The sequence below is a fragment of the Megalobrama amblycephala genome, linkage group LG9 (genome assembly GCF_018812025.1).
Source record: "Megalobrama amblycephala isolate DHTTF-2021 linkage group LG9, ASM1881202v1, whole genome shotgun sequence".
NCBI lineage: Eukaryota > Metazoa > Chordata > Actinopteri > Cypriniformes > Xenocyprididae > Megalobrama > Megalobrama amblycephala.
In genome coordinates this window covers 22,520,794-22,537,102 of record NC_063052.1, presented here as the reverse complement: position 1 = coordinate 22,537,102, position 16,309 = coordinate 22,520,794, and the positions used below count along the sequence as shown (strand labels likewise).

General features: G+C 37.6%; 3 protein-coding genes across 5 annotated transcripts in view; 2 read left to right on the top strand and 1 right to left on the bottom strand.

Annotated features, from left to right (window-relative positions):
• The window catches only part of LOC125274634 (nuclear factor 7, ovary-like), a 32,688-nt gene extending 26,509 nt beyond the window's left edge, over nt 1–6,179 (top strand). The window contains exon 8 of the mRNA XM_048201000.1: nt 5,584–6,179. The gene's annotated coding sequence lies outside the window, so the exon portion shown is untranslated. The remainder of the gene's footprint in view (nt 1–5,583) is intronic.
• Nucleotides 1–16,309, bottom strand: part of LOC125275331 (tubulinyl-Tyr carboxypeptidase 1-like) — a 92,870-nt gene that overhangs the window by 67,167 nt on the left and 9,394 nt on the right. For 2 of the 3 annotated variants that reach the window (XM_048202176.1, XM_048202177.1), the window contains exon 7: nt 14,575–14,684. In XM_048202176.1, coding sequence (XP_048058133.1) covers nt 14,575–14,684 — 110 coding nt within the window. Of the gene's footprint in view, nt 1–13,248; nt 14,501–14,574; nt 14,685–16,309 lie in introns of those variants that run through there. The other variant, XM_048202175.1, reaches the window with a different exon arrangement.
• LOC125275329 (nuclear factor 7, ovary-like) lies at nt 510–5,585 on the top strand. Its single transcript, XM_048202172.1, has 6 exons — nt 510–1,084; nt 2,839–2,934; nt 3,170–3,400; nt 3,478–3,500; nt 3,582–3,700; nt 5,067–5,585. The coding sequence occupies exons 1-6, from the start codon at nt 701–703 to the stop codon at nt 5,558–5,560; spliced, it is 1,347 nt and encodes a 448-aa protein (XP_048058129.1). The 5' UTR covers nt 510–700; the 3' UTR covers nt 5,561–5,585.

Sequence of the window (16,309 nt, the reverse complement as noted above, 5' to 3'; positions counted from 1 at the left end):
GACAACAATAAATAAGACAGACAAGATACAGAGAGCGCTTGCTGAAGACAACAGAAGCTGGCGTGCTTTGTGTTCAGGTGTGCTTTATAGCTTCCTGATCCGTGACGTCACCCGCCTCTGACGTCACGTCTTTTCATTGGTTGGATACAGAGGTGCTTCACGAACACAAAAGACAGAAGGTTCCCATCACGTCATCCGACGTAGCGTCGATAGTTCCCACGAAAGGGAACTCAGATTAGTGTTTTCACTGGATATTTGAACAAATAAATTGTGCAAATAAAGTATTTTTATTGTCAATATTTGCATTTTTTTTTTCATTGTTCATTAGTGTTTGATTCAAGGATTTATATTATATTTAAGAAAATTTCAATGCATGTTTTTTACTTCAAACTTTACCCTGAGGAAATCCTGATCTTGTTCTTTGAACCAAACCTGATCATAAACTCCACCCTCTTCCAACACTTACCAGGAAGAGACTGACTTATTATTTCTCTTTTCTGTCATACTGACTCTCTTCTCTCTTGACAAAAGCAATAAAGAATCAGCGATCAGTGGAGAATGAAGAGAAACACTTTCAAGAAGGATTTTTGAGACATTTGTTTCTGAACAGATCGTTGTGATTCTCAAGGTGATTCATTTTTAAAACCGTCGTTCAGAAAGTGAAAGTAAAGTTTATATTGCTGGAGCTCAAACAGTGAAAATGGCTTCACTAAATGTTTCTGCTGAAGAGCTTTCTTGTCCCGTGTGCTGTGAAATCTTCAAGACTCCTGTTCTTTTATCATGTAGTCACAGTGTCTGTAAAGAGTGTCTTCAACAGTTCTGGAGAACCAAGAAAACTCAGGAGTGTCCTGTCTGCAGGAGAAGATCCTCAAAAGAGTATCCTCCAATTAATCTTGTGTTAAAAAACTTGTGTGAGTTGGTCCTGACGGAGAGAAGGTCTGAGGAGATCTGCAGTTTACACAGTGAGAAACTCAAACTCTTCTGTCTGGAGGACAAACAGCCTGCTTGTGTAGTGTGTATTAATTCACAGAAACACGTCAGTCACACATTCAGACCCATCAGTGAAGTGGTTTCATCATATAAGGTAAGACAAATGACTCTTGTTTCACATGTAAGTGAAGAGTTTGTCCTCTGCATTTCACCCATTCAAGTTAGTGCACACACATTAGGAGTAGTGAGTAGAGATTCACTGTGGCACACAGGGAGTGATTAGTGGTTCAGTATCTTGCTCAAGGGCACCTCAGTCATTTCCTGCCTGTATTGAGAATCGAACCCACAACCTTTGGGTTACCAATCTGACTCTCTAAACATTAGGCCATGACTTCCCTTTATTTTGACTTGTAAAGAACAGTAATTATCATAAAGACAGATATCACATTCATGCACTCAATATTTTACTCAACTTCATATAACATTTACCCTTAATCAGTGAATTAAACTCTATAGTAAATTTCAGTGAAATTGACTGAATAGCGTGATAATGAAAATGGCAGCTCAGGAGAAAAGCAGTTAATAAGATATAATCTTCGCTGAACTGGGCCATCCCATCATTGAGCAGAGGTTCAAACTCCAGTCTGAATGTCACTGGCCACTCTGGGCTCCTCTCTCATGGAGCATATTTATTTATATAGACATATTTATTTATATAGTATATTTTATAATTTTTTTTTCTACTACCAAAAACTACAAACAATGTTTAATATAACAGCATTTATTTTGAAATGTAAGTCAATGACAATTAGATGAAGCCAGAGCCAATAGCAAAAGTCTTTGTACTTGGAGACCCTGCCCCCTTTTGGAGTTTACATCCAATTTTAGAGATCTCTGGGCTACTCTGCTCTGATTGGCCAGATGGCCTAGTCTGTTATGATTGGTCGACCGCTTACAGCGCATGTCAGAAACTAAACGCCCATCACCATAACTGATTCAGCTCCAGAGGCTGCCTAAAGCTCAGCGATTGCACACACTGTAAAGATAGTAATGATGGCATTGATTTTACCATATCAATCCGAGTGTGAGTCCAATGATGAAACATTACAAGAACTAGTTATTCAGCCTGAACCTCCATCGTAAGGACGACTTGAGCAGGACGTTTCTCAGTGATACTGTATCAATAACTGTATCAATAACAGCACATACGTTAGCCGAGCACTAACATGAACGACTGATGTAACATTAAAGTTTGTAAAACTTGCTCCATCCTTCATCATTACTCAGAGTAGTAAGAACAACAGACAATCTGTATTAATGGACAGTTTTAGATAATAGTGCGACACAGATGATTAGCAGAAGTATTTCATTAAGACGCCTAACGTGAGTTAGAGAGACGTACACCATATAAATCACAAAACTATGTATTTTGAACACCCAGTAAAAAAATATATACATCAATAATTAATCATACTTGATTCTGAGGAGCAAGTTGGTCCAAATAAAGTGGGTACTGTCCCATCTTTAATGGTGTTTTGTAAATCCCATTTAGACCTCACTGAGATTTGAGAAGCAATCGTCAAAAACTTATACTGATGTTGTATCGCTGTGGGAATTTGAACCAATTAGTAATTATGGGGGAAAACACATTTTCACGCAGGTGCAGATAATATTGGATATCTTTTTTTGATTAAATAAATAACATTGTCTTTTACAAACTGTACTTTTTGTTTTCTCAGGCTGCCTTTGTTTTAATTTCTGAATTAATTTAGTATGAGATGTTCACAAAAACAGAAGAAATCAGGATGAGGACAAATACTTTTCCACAGCATTATATGATCATATCACTGTATTCTCTTCTTCTCTTCACTGTAATCTGGTGTTTTATGTGTTTTTGTTCAATTCTAGGAGGAGCTCAATACAGCACTGAAGTCCTTACAAGAGAAACTTCAACACAATGAAAAAATGAAAGGAGAGTTTGAGAAAACAGTTCAACACATCAAGGTGAGGAAACAGAATCGAGAGTCATTTTCATTACAGCTGTAGGATCACTATATACAGTTATGATCTGATATATTTAATATAATGGATTCCAGTTTATTATTTCTGTAAATGACGAGCAGCGATCTGCTTCTGGATCCGTTATATGTCGGTATCCGAGTTTATCTCTGATATGAATGATGTGAAGTGTTGATGTGTGTCGATTGAGATGATTGAAGTGAATGTGATTTGATTTCAGTCTCAAGCTGAGCACACAGAGCGTCAGATTAAACAGCAGTTTGAGAAGCTTCATCAGTTTCTCAGAGATGAAGAAGAAGCTACAATCACTGCACTGAGGGAGGAAGAGGAGCAGAAGAAGCAGATGATGAAGGAGAAGCTGGAGGAGATGAACAGACACATCTCAGCTCTTTCACACACAATCAAAGACATGGAGGAGATGATGAAAGCCAATGACGTCTGCTTTCTGAAGGTCTGATTTCAGATCATTGGTTGATCATTGGTTGATTGATTGAGTTCTTGATGATAAATGGTGTGTTTGTTCTGCAGGAGTTTCCAGTCTCAAAGGAAAGGTGAGTGATCTGCTCCTGTCTCTGGTCTCTCTGGTTCTGATCCAAAGCCACTGCAGTTCTGACTCCTGAATGTTCTTCCAGAGTCCAGAGCTCACAGCCAGATCCACAGATGGCTTCTGGAGCTTTGATTCATGTGCCGCGTTACTTGGGCAACCTGCCGTTCAGAGTCTGGAAGAAGATGCAGGACATCGTCCAAAACAGTGAGTCTGACTGCAGAAGATCTGAGCTCTCACACACACACTGGAAATGATGGATGAGTGGAGAAATAAAGGTGTTTCATGACACAAACTGATAGATAGATAGATAGATAGATAGATAGATAGATAGATAGATAGATAGATAGATAGATAGATACTAGAGATAATGTCAGTTTAATTGAGTCTGACTGATGATTGCTTCTGACTGTTTAGATTTGAAATTTTGTCCTGAGTGGTTGCTATGGTGTTATTTGGCAGTTTCTAGGACATCGTGGGTGGTTGCTAGGGTGTTCTGGGTGGTTGCTATGGTGTTGCTAGGTGGTTGGTAGTTGTCACAGATGGTTACTATGAAGTTTTTATAGAGTTGTTAGCATGTTTTTAGCCTTATTTAACACTTAGCTAATCACTATTAGCATGTAGCTATTCACTGCTAGCATGTTTAGCATGTTGGATGTTCAGTTTGCTAGCATGAGTCAAAAGAGCCAAACCTCATGTCTCTACTATGTTCTGGTGCAGAGATATAGGTCTTGCTTAACGGTTGCTAGGGTACTCTGTTTGGTTGCTAGGGAGTGGCTTGGCAGCTGCCAATCATAATAATTCAAAGTCTGCTTGTCAGTATGAATAACATAAAACTTCTGACTTTCAGATTTGAAGATATCTCTCTTTGGCTGTTTTCTGCCCCGAGTCAAACAAGACCTCATGTTTCTATGACACTTCTATCTAAAAATATTCCCTTTGATCTTTTTGAGTGGAAGTTTATGGACCTTGTTGCTAGGGTGTTGTAAATGGTTGCTAGGGCATGGCTTGATAGCTTCACAATGATCCTGAGACACTGATTGGTTGCTTGAGTAAAATAAGCCCCTCCCCATATCTCTGTGACATTGTGATCCAGAGTTATGTTCAATACAAAATCCCTTATATAAAAATAATGATATAATATATAAATAATATACAGATAATAATCCACAGAATAGTGATCATGTGCTTCAGCTTTCAGACCAACAGTTAGTGAAACTCAACAGACAGTGAGAATAAACTGATTTAAATCAACACAGACTATCAGAGCCGATAACATGAAGATGATCAGATGCTGAAGATCAGACACACACTTACAGTTTTTCATCTACAGCAGAAATCTCTACAGATCTCATTGATTTATTGTGATTTTAATTGATGGACACAAATGTCTGAATCACACATTTAATGTTTGTAGTTGATGATAAAATGAGTGTGAAACTAATAACAGCACTGACAGTGATCAGAGGAACATGTGTTTGATCAACAGTGTCATAATTCATAATAATCTGTGTTGGTTCACTCTTGATCATTATATGAACAATAAAAGCATCTGTTGATTGTGTCTCATCAGCTCCTGTGATTCTGGATCCAAACACTGCGAATCCATGTCTCGTCCTGTCTGATGATCTGACCAGTGTGAGAAACAGCTGGATCGATCAACCTCTTCCTGATAATCCAGAGAGATTTGACTGTTATGAATGTGTTCTGGGTTCAGAGGGTTTTAACTCAGGAACACACTGCTGGGATGTGGAGGTTAAAGAGAGTCAATACTGGAGTCTTGGAGTAACTACAGCATCAAACCAGAGGAAGGGATATAGTTTCTTCAACACTGATGTCTGGTGTGTGTCGTACGGATGGACTCCAGATTCTGGTTTTCGTGTCAAACAGAAGCTTGATCGTGTGAGAGTGAATCTGGACTATGACAGAGGAAGGGTGTCGTTCTCTGATCCTGTAACTAACACACATCTACACACATTCACACACACCTTCACTCGCACACTCTTTCCATTCTTCTGGTGTAATGTTTCTTCCTCTCTGAGGATCTTACCGGTCAGTATTCAGTAATCGTTACTCCTGTAGGTCTGGATCTTCCTGCTTTCATCATGTTTCCAATATTTAATCCAGATCACATGAGTAAGAGTGCTGTTGATCTGAATATCAGTACGGTGGCTGTGATTGGGCCGTGATGATCACATGACTGATATCAGCACTACAGCAACACTCACCCTGCGTCCCAATGTCCATATTATCCATCCTAAATAGTATGTGAGATTAAAATAAGTGTGTCCCAAAGCATAGTATGTTGAAAACAGTATGTCAAAAGTCCCTGGATGGTCTACTATTTCCGGTTGATTTCGAAGTGTGGATCCGTGCACACTATAAAGGCTAATATTGCCCACAACCCATCGCGTTTTGAATGAGGATTCAGTTCAGAACTACAAACATGAGTAAAAAGTGTTAAAAAACTACAAAACATGGCGGACATGCACAACTATATAACATTATCCATTTTATATTTCATCTGCAATACCAATGTAGACTTTTATAAATATCCTATTGGCCATTAACTTTTAAATGCATCATTATGCATTAATATGGGAAGAGTTCTCCACATGAAAGACCCGCGACTGCAGATCAACGTGCTGCATTTCTCTCTGATACGGTAGGAAATGAACTAAATGAAATGTGGAGGATGTAAGATGATTGACAGGCCAGTTTACGGTGACAGGATGCGACAGAGAGCAAAGACGCAATTGTATGACGTGATAGTATGTCCCAAAGCTTGTCTACTCTTTGCTACACACTCAAAAGTATGTACTTTTTGTTCACAGAAAGAGTACATACTTTTAGGGCGTAGTAGAAGTAGGTGAATTGGGACGCAGCATCACACTCTCATATTTCATATCAACAGATCAATAAACAACAAGTTTATTTAATTAGAGTTTAGAAGAAGTTTAAAAAGCACTTTACACAATAAGAACAATTATTAGACCATTTTAAGATAACCATTTACCTGATTTTTATTTCAGTGAAGTTTGTCACTCTGCTAATTTTCACATAATTACATAATATATATATTTTTTAAACTGAACTTAATTCTACACAGTTTCAATGAATTTGTAAATGAATAAATGTTTATTTCAGTTTAAATGATTGTTTGTTCATTTAATTTCATGGATGTAAATGACGAACACTTACAAACTCTTGATTAGTGCTGTTTACGGATCTGATCCTTAAAAACTAAAAGTCAATATTTCTGGGATTCACTGAAACTCTGACAAAGACTGAGTTTGATAATCCATATTTTAAAAAGTTTTAACATTTCTGAGTTACACACAGACATCAAGAATCAGCGTATGAATATGAACAATGTTGATCAACACAACGCTTCATGCTGCAGTGCATGCTGGGTACGAGCTGGAACAAAACTCACCCATTACTCCCAGCATGCATTGCAGTGTCAAATTATGCACCTGGAATGTCCCACTATTTTCTTTTATTCTTCCTCTTTCCTCTTTTATTTTTTGCTGTTGTTTTGTTGACTGTCGTAGCTTGTTCTGTGATGTTCAGAGTTGATCTGTTTATCTGTAAAAAACATGGAAGAAGCTCCTCACTCTCTTCCATTGTAGAAAAGAGAAGCTGCCAATGTCCCAATATGACGATGACATCTTGTACTGATTCTGTGCAGTAGTGAGCATGAAGTGCGCTATAAAGGCCCCGATCACACTCCCACAGAATCATTTTGTATATTTTACTGCAGAACAACTCGTTATGTCGGTGTAAAATTAACAGTTATGGAAAGTATGGAAAAGTTAAAGCTCCAGTCTCATTCTGAAAAAAGTCCGCTGGTGCCTCAGTGAGTACTTCACTCAGAGAAGCTGTCAATCATGACGTCACATCCCTGTTTTATAGCATCAAATAACTTTAAAAAAAAAAAAAAACCCTAGTGAAAAAAAAGTATACTAAGTATACTTGCAGCAAGACTAATTATTAGTATATTTTAAGTGTGTTAATGATTAGTTCATAATCATTAAGTGTGCTATTTTGAAACAACTAATTTTGTACTAAGTATATTTAAGTTGAAATTAAGTAGTATTAAAATACAACTTTAAGTATATTTAGTATACTTATGTGTGCTAAATTGGAACAACTTCAAGTATACTTAGTACACCTTAAGTATATGTCTGTGTAGGGACTAATTACATGCTTGATTAGTGATATTAAAGTGTACTTAAGTTGGGTTATAAGTATACTTTGTGTTAAAAGTATATTTTTTGTTATAATATACGTTGTATTATAAGTATACTTTATTTGTGTTATAAGTATACTTTTATTTGTGTTATAAGCAGGCCCGGTACTAGGCTTGCTTGACTGGGGGGGCAATCACAAATTTTGGTAGGGCAGCATTTTCTAGGCTAATATTCATAGCTAACTTTTTGTTTTTTTGATTCATCAAGAATCGTCTTGTGGCTAACAAATTATAGGCTATAGCCTAATTTGTACTGGCTATGTAGGCCATGTGAATTATTTATGGACATAATAAGGGGCGGAGCCAGACATTGTAAACATTCGGGGCTTAACCGAAATCTATATTTGTCCAATGACATTTTAATTTACTGACATGAAAGGAGCGTTTTTTGTAGAATTCTTGGTTAAAGTTCATAAAATGTACATTATATACCATAATCTAAGGGGGTCCGGGGGCATGCCCCCCCGGTAAGAAATTTTTGTGTATTTTAAGGTTAAATGCATCAGTCTGGTGCACTTTGGAAGCTCAAAACTGAGAGCTTCAACCCATGTACAGAGTGCAAATGGAACAAAGAAACAGCATTGACTTGTACCTGGTCATGAAAGAGGGCTCAAACATCTTTTTATTTGTGATATAGAGTCTCAGTCTACATTGTATTTTCGGATGCACACTTCTCTTTAAAACACGCAGCACAGAAACCTCAAACCTGAAAGATTCAGGGCTTTTGGAAAAACATTTGGGGTTCCAGCCCCCTTAGCCCACCCCTAGCGCCGCCCCTGGATATAATGTTCAAATTATTCATTGTTAACGAAATTACTGAGGAAATGTTCGCTGACAGCTATCTCAGCATGCAGAAAATATGTTCGGCTGATGCAGATGTGATCCTCATTGTGATTTTTTTTTTAGGCTACTTGCTTGAAGATTAGGTGTACACTTGTTTTCGACGTGTTTTCTGATTAATGTTCGTTATTTCCCAGTTCGCATGTTTTTGGATTTTAAGTCCATTTTTGTGAGATTAAATATCATTATAAGCATAATATTCACTTTTTTTTCTGTGATTAAAGTGGCCGATCCTTATTCAATAGATAAGACGTTTTTAATGTTTATGTAGGCTTATTCATTTTTATTGTTGGCTGCACATTTTTGGGGGGGCACAAGGAAATTCTGGGGGGGCAATGCCCCCCTAGCCCCCCCCTAGACCCGGCCCTGGTTATAAGTATACTTTATTTCTGTTATGAGTACACTTTGTGTTATAAGTACACTTTATTTGTGATTTAAGTACATTACAAAATAATTACGAGTGTCTTCAGAAAACACAAGCAATATACACTGAATATATTTTTTTACAGGTAATAGTACTGTATGCTCAGTACCTTTGGCTTATTCCAAATATTAAACATTACACACTTTGCAGTCAATAACAATGCACTTTGTATACACTTTGTACTTTGTATAATATAGTCAACATTTGAAGCGGATCAAAACCTTTAATCAAAGGTGTCCTAACTTTTTTGATCCACTTCAAATGTTGATTACTGTACTTTGAATTACATAATCTCACACAATACAGTTGTGCTACTATTTAAATACAGTTTAACACATTTTCCCAAAGTTGAATGCATTTGTTTTCAAGGCCATTAAAATAAATAAAATGTAACAACATCACTAATGAAGAGACATATTTCATTGACAAATCCAATAGTTTTTATTTAAACTTAACATAAGATTCAGCAAAACTTACCATGTTTTTCATTAAAGAAAAAAAAATATTGGACCATGGTGACCCTCTATACACAAATACACATTACACATTATATTCCATGTTCTGATGAGCTTCTCATTTTGTCTGATGGCACAATGATGACCGCAGAGACTCGTGAAGAACAGCATCTGTTGACAGAATATACCAAAGATAAAAGACAGCATGTTCAACTCTTTATTCACGTTTACAATAGTCTGTCTAAATCCTACATTGAAGCAATACTATTTTTGAACAGTAAATGAGGATTAGCAGCAAGGAACTGTATCAGAATGACATGTCGACGTTGTTTTCGGTACATAGTCAAGCATAAAAGACTATGAATTAATATAGTACAGAATACGGGCCGATTTGACCAATCATATGAATGTTTTGGTGCTGCATACAAACATGTGCCATAAACCACCACACACAGACTCAAAAAGGAGACATCAAGCCGAAATATCGCTCTCCGTTTGTTAAAGAAAATAGAATAAAGTTTGTTAACTGGTAGACTACAACTCACCTCCCAATAGCAACACTTTTCTCCGGTTCTTTCAGGATCGCGTAGGCCATTAGATTAGCCGGTTGTCGTCGCCATCACGGTCAGTCTGTGATGTCACTTGATTGAACTGGTCAGAATCCCCAAGATTGAGCGATGTATTGCGCTTTCAGTGTTTTATTAAATAAATTATACATTGCGACATTATACTTCACCTGAGTGACTGAGCGAGGGGATTCAGACGACGACCGTGACGTCAGCAGCTCTGATTGGCTGAAGGCAGTGAGCAACAAAATCTGATTGGTCAGAGACCAAGTTGAAGAGACATTTGAATTCCGATAAGTTTAACCCGGTTTAACCACTCGACATATTTTTTCGCATTACTTGTGCTGCTGGTGTGTTGTTTAATATAGATTTGTGTGTACGATTGTAAGATGATTCTGCCAGTGTAAACTTAATAAACATTTACACATATTTGGAAATTGTATAGGCTACACTGCATATATCTGTACTAAATGGGCTTGTAATGCATTCATACTGAAATAAATAGCACAAGTAATATAATGAATTCCAAGGATGAAGAAATAAACTTAAAAATACACTCAAATTTAACATTAGATACACTACAACTTCAGGATATTAAATAATGTATTTTTTAAATATACTTTCAGTGCATTGTTACAATGATCATTTTCAGCACACTGTTAAAATATACCTCAAATATATTTTTATAAAGTGCAAATAAATACACTTTTAAAAAATAAACTGAACTTATACTTCAAGTATATTTTTCTAAAATATATTTTTTAGAAAATATACTAAAGTACAATTATTTTAAAGTGTGTTAAAAGTTGCATTGTGAAAATATGATACTAATATACTTTTTATATATTTAATGATAGTACATTTTTTTGTTAGTATATTTGCAGTGTACTATAGAAAAAGGGAATATATTTAAAATACAATAAAGTATACTTTTTTTCACTAGGGAATGAACACTTGAACTTCAGTGTGATTTACATGAAATGACAGAAACCATCTTGGGAATTTTTTTTTAAGTGTAATTTAATTGTTTAGTTTGTCCCACATCCCATTTAATTACATGGAGAGGGCGGGGTTTATGAGCTATACTGGGACCAACCACCTGGGGGCGATCAAGACGCTTTGGCTTCACTTTTCAGGACTGGTGTGGCTTGTGTGGTTTATGTCTAAGTGTCTCAATGCCTAGTTGAAAATTCCTGCATTAAAAACATTTCAGCACATTTGAGAAATAAACTCTATTCAACTAATAGTGCTAATGCGATTCAGTTTTCTGATGAAACTTATTTTTATTTATTTATTTATTACCATTTCACAGAACCTGAATTTCATTATTGATTATTTTGAATAATTAGTGTTTGAACCAGTTTATGCAGTGAATGAGAGTCATAAATATTCTGATCTGTTCAGATCTCAATCTGTTTCTCCTTCAGTCTCTTTCTGTAACAATACACAAGTTTGTTCAAAAGAATGAACACTTATCTTTGGATATAAAGCTGAAGTTATACTGTCTCAGAGTTCACTCCTAAACTTCTCCCTGGTTCTTTAGTGCAATAAAATCTGTCTTTGTGTAAGCTGTGTTTGCATTTACCTGCTTAAATAGCTTGAATTAAACAGGACCTGGTTAGAAACCTGTTCTGTTTCTAACCAAGTAAATGTTTGAATTATTTGCAGTAAAAATTTGCAATATCTGCAGTAAAATGAACCACATTAATTCATTTTACTGCAGCTTTTTTGAGATTTATGGCATTGTTCCACTTCATACACCTATGAAAAAATCATTACTAATAAGTAGAAGAAAAAAAAATAAAAATCAATGGCCAGTTCTTATAGGGGACGTCCCATACTATATGCACACCTCATGTGAAATAATTTTACTGCAGCGTTTTGGAGAAATGTCACATCATTACACTTCAGAGGCCTATAAAGACCTCATATTTTCCATCCATCACATGAGCTCTAAACATTGTGGTCAATGCAATGAAAAACAGCACAACATATTAATAGCAGTGAACAAATGACACTTTCACCAGTGAAATGAGGCTTGGGGAAGGTCAAAGTGAATCAGTGGTAAACGTGAGTGTACGTGAACACAGTCGAACGCACAGCCTTGAAAAGTATACTTAATTTGACTTTTATACATACACAGGTGTTCAAGTTACAACCCATGTACATGTCTTTATATTCTTTCATGCCAGAGTTGTACAAATGTGGGTACTTTCTAAACTCTTCACACAATCTCTCGTCTTTGTAGGCCTCCATTGTCGCTGTAGCTTGCATGTGTTCTGGTCTGTTCTGTTTATGTGTTTATGTGTTTATCTGTTTACGAAATCTGTGTCGTGTGCACTGTATGCTGACCCTCACGTACACGTAAAATGTGAAGTATACTTTGGGCTTAATTTCCGTTCCTGAGTTCACCCGACGTCACAGTTGTGTGAGAATATAAGTGAGATTTCTGGCACTAGAGAAGAAGGTTTCTGAACCGCTCTAATGTTCTCTATATACGCTCAGATCTGATGAAGAACATTAAACTCTTTGTGCTTCTGATTTACATTTATACAGTTAGAAAAAAAACATTAAAAGGTAAAAAATGCAACTGAGAATCAAGTGAATGTCACTCAGTGTAAAAGTGAAGTAAACCATGTTTCAGTGTTTTCTGTAGTAAACCGGTCTAGAGTTCTTGATGGTTTTCAGGATGAAGCGTCACACAAAATTTCAGATCAGACACAGAGTCAGAGTCTGATCGGTCACAACCTCTGACCTCAACACTTCTCTCGCTTTTAATAACCTTAACTATATATAATTGTGAGCAGTTCACTATTTTGTGATGTGTATACATGTGAAGTTCCTAAACGTAATTTAGGGAGGAGCGAGCCCATCTAATCTTCCAATCAACAGCCAGAGTATATAAGCAGCTGCTTACCTCTCTTCAGTCTCAGCTGTTTCAGCATCCCTCCACCTCCCCAAACTCCACCTTCATCTCAGGTACCTTGCCCTATGTAATCATATCCTATATTTATTCACTGGGGGGTGTATCAGAGCTCGAGTTGAAGATGCTTCATCGAGCCCCTCCTCAGTGGACAGCAAGCCAAATTAGCTAACCTAATACCCTAAAGATTATATGGGCAAACAAACTCGTTAAATACTAGTTATTATTGTGTGAGTTCTCGTCTGACACTGTAAATCATCAGCGTATCATCATGTCACATGTGACAGAAACAACATTTCATTTGACAAAAGTATTTATTGTACATTTCAATTTCAAGTGTCACAAAAGTGTATGAATGACATTCCAGTGGTGAGGAAACATCTGTTAATCACACGCAGGTAATTAATCATGTGGCAGGAATCAAGTGTTTCTAATGCATCATGGGAACATGAGACAGACGACGAGAAGAAGATTTAACAGCACCAGCATCATCATCATCATCATCATCAGTGTCTCCTTCAGGTATCAGTGCGCTTCAGTGTGTAAAGGTGTGTGTTCATGTTCATGTTCTGTCGGAGAATCTCATCTGATGAAACAGACTGTCGCTCAAACTGCATCACGATCCTCTTAAAGTCAACATGAAAAGATCTTCACATCCACAACTCATTATTTCTCCAGTCAAATGCCTCATTTAACAGAGAAAACAGGTGATTGACAGGTGATCTGATGACATCAGCTAAAAGAGAAAGACGTTTCAGAAGTGGAGCAAGTTATATTTTGATGAACAAACATTAATTTCTGTAGCATATTGTGCACTGATGAAACGTTCTTAATAAGAGCAGCAATGTGAATTTAGTCAGTTATCATTTCATGTTGACTTCAAATGTTGCTTGTAATGTGTAACTGTCTTTCAAGAGTTAAAAAAATATAAAACCTAAAAACCCAAAGGGGCGAGTGCTGCATTCACTGAAGAACCACTGAACCTTGTCTGCTGATTTACATGCTCATATTATCATAGACTGTATAAGCACACTTGCAAAAAAATCATCTTCTTCCTCTGAATATCTGTCTTGATTTCAGCACAAATATCTAAACATCCTTAAATTAAGATACATTTACTGGAGAAGAACAAGTTTATTTTTCTGACCTTACTGGCAGATAATTATTCTTCTTTCTTTCTTTTTTTTTTACACGCAAACTCACTTCATTTTGATACAAACAAGACTTAATATTTGAAGTCATTTTGCTTCAGTAAATGTATCTTAATTTAAGAATGTTTAGATATTTGTGCTGGAAAACAAGGAGGAGAATCATTTTTCTGATCAAAGGCACTACAGACGAGTCTGTACATTAGTCTACTACTAGAGTTAAAGGCTAACTGCACTGTATTTACAGAATAAATGTGAAATGAATATAAATATGATGCATGTTTCTAATGGTTTGAGGTGTGAGTGAGCAGAGGATCCTCTTCATGTCGAATCTCTCACACCCTGATCTGGTATCCGTTCAGATCCGCTGCCGGCCCCGCTCTCTTCTCCATTGACAGCCTGTGGAAACAGCGCCACCTAGTGTTAGAACAGCTAGAGTTTCTGATGGTGTGTAGTGAGAGATCTGTAGGTACCGTCTGTCGCTGTGGCTGTTCTTGCGCATCGGGCTGCCCGGGTTCCTCAGAGGAGATCCCATATCCTTCCTCCGGTCTCTAGAGGGTGATGGAGGAGCAGCTTTACCGATCTGAAACACAACAGTTACATCTCACATCACAGGCAGAAATAGAACAGTCTCAGAAATCGAACAGTCTATTGACACTAAAAATTCTTTTATTAAGTATAATATTTGATACATCCAGCCTTTCTAGCTCATACAGTCTGATATTGTGAGAATATGAAGGAAAAAACAGCTCAATTTGAATCTCAAACTGAGCAAGAATATGCAATTTGGTGCAGAAGCTGATATTTATATGGACAAAAAGTAAGATGGAATTCTTTGTAATGCAAATCAATGAGATCTTTATAACAGTTTGATCTAAGCTCTGTAGTTTTAAAACATACACTGATCAGGCATGGACATTATGATCACTGACAGGTGAAGTGAATAACACTGATCATCTCTTCATCACGGCACCTGTTAGTGGGTGGATATATTAGGCAGCAAGTGAACATTTTGTCCTCATAGTTGACGTTTTAGAAGCAGGAAAAATGGGCAAGCATAAGGATTTGAGCGAGTTTGACAAGGGCCAAATTGTGATGGCTAAACGACTGGGTCAGAGCATCTCCAAAACTGCAGCTCTTGTGGGGTGTTCCCGGTCTGCAGTGGTCAGTATCTATCAAAAGTGCTCCAGGGAAGGAACAGAGGTGAACTGGCGACAGGGTCATGGGCGGCCAAGGCTCAGTGATGGCTGGTCCATGTGGTCCGATCCAACAGATGAGCTACTATAGCTCAGATTGCTCAAGAAGTTAATGCTGGTTCTGATAGAAAGGTGTCAGAATACACAGTGCATCACAGTTTGTTGCGTATGGGGCTGCATAGCTTGTCACATGTGCCCATGCTGACCCCTGTCCACCGCCGAAAGTGCCAACAGTGGGCACGTGAGCACCAGAACTGGACCACGGAGCAATGGAAGAAGGTGGCCTGGTCTGATGAATCGCGTTTTCTTTTACATCACGTGGATGGCCGGGTCCATGTGCGTCACTTACTGAGGAACACATGGCACCAGGATGCAATATGGGAAGAAGGTGAGCCGGCGGAGGCATTGTGATGCTTTGGGCAATGATCTGCTGGGAAACCTTGGGTCCTGCCATCCATGTGGATGTTACTTTGACATGTACCACCTACCTAAGCATTGTTGCAGACCATGTACTCCCTTTCATGGAAATGGTATTCCCTGGTGGCTGTGGTCTCTTTCAGCAGGATAATGCTCCTGCCACAAAGCAAAAATGGTTCAGAAATGGTTTGAGGAGCACAACAATGAGTTTGAGGTGTTGACTTGGCCTCCAAATTCCCCAGATCTCAATCCAATTGAGCGTCTGTGGGATGTGCTGAACAAACAAGTCCGATCCATGGAGGCTCCAACTCACAACTTACAGGACTAAAGGATCTGCTGCTAACATCTTGGTGCAGATACCACAGCACACCTTCAGGGGTCTAGAGGAGTCCATGCCTTGATGGGTCAGGGCTGTTTTGGCAGCAAAAGGGGAACCAACACAATATTAGGAAGGTGGTCATAATGTTATGCCTGATCGGTGTATAATGCAATGCAATACAATACAATGATGACTGAGAGATAAACAAATAAACCTTCCTCAAAAGCCTGATGATCATATTTGATTCTCATGATTTTTCTATAAAATGATGTCTGG

Excerpts from the sequence above, each read along its gene's own strand:
- LOC125275329 (XM_048202172.1), top strand. The coding sequence starts at position 701 with ATGGCTTCACTAAATGTTTCTGCTGAAGAGCTTTCTTGTCCCGTGTGC. Across the intron at positions 3,401-3,477 it reads ATGACGTCTGCTTTCTGAAG|GAGTTTCCAGTCTCAAAGGA; the intron begins GTCTGATTTCAG and ends TTTGTTCTGCAG. Across the intron at positions 3,501-3,581 it reads TTTCCAGTCTCAAAGGAAAG|AGTCCAGAGCTCACAGCCAG; the intron begins GTGAGTGATCTG and ends ATGTTCTTCCAG.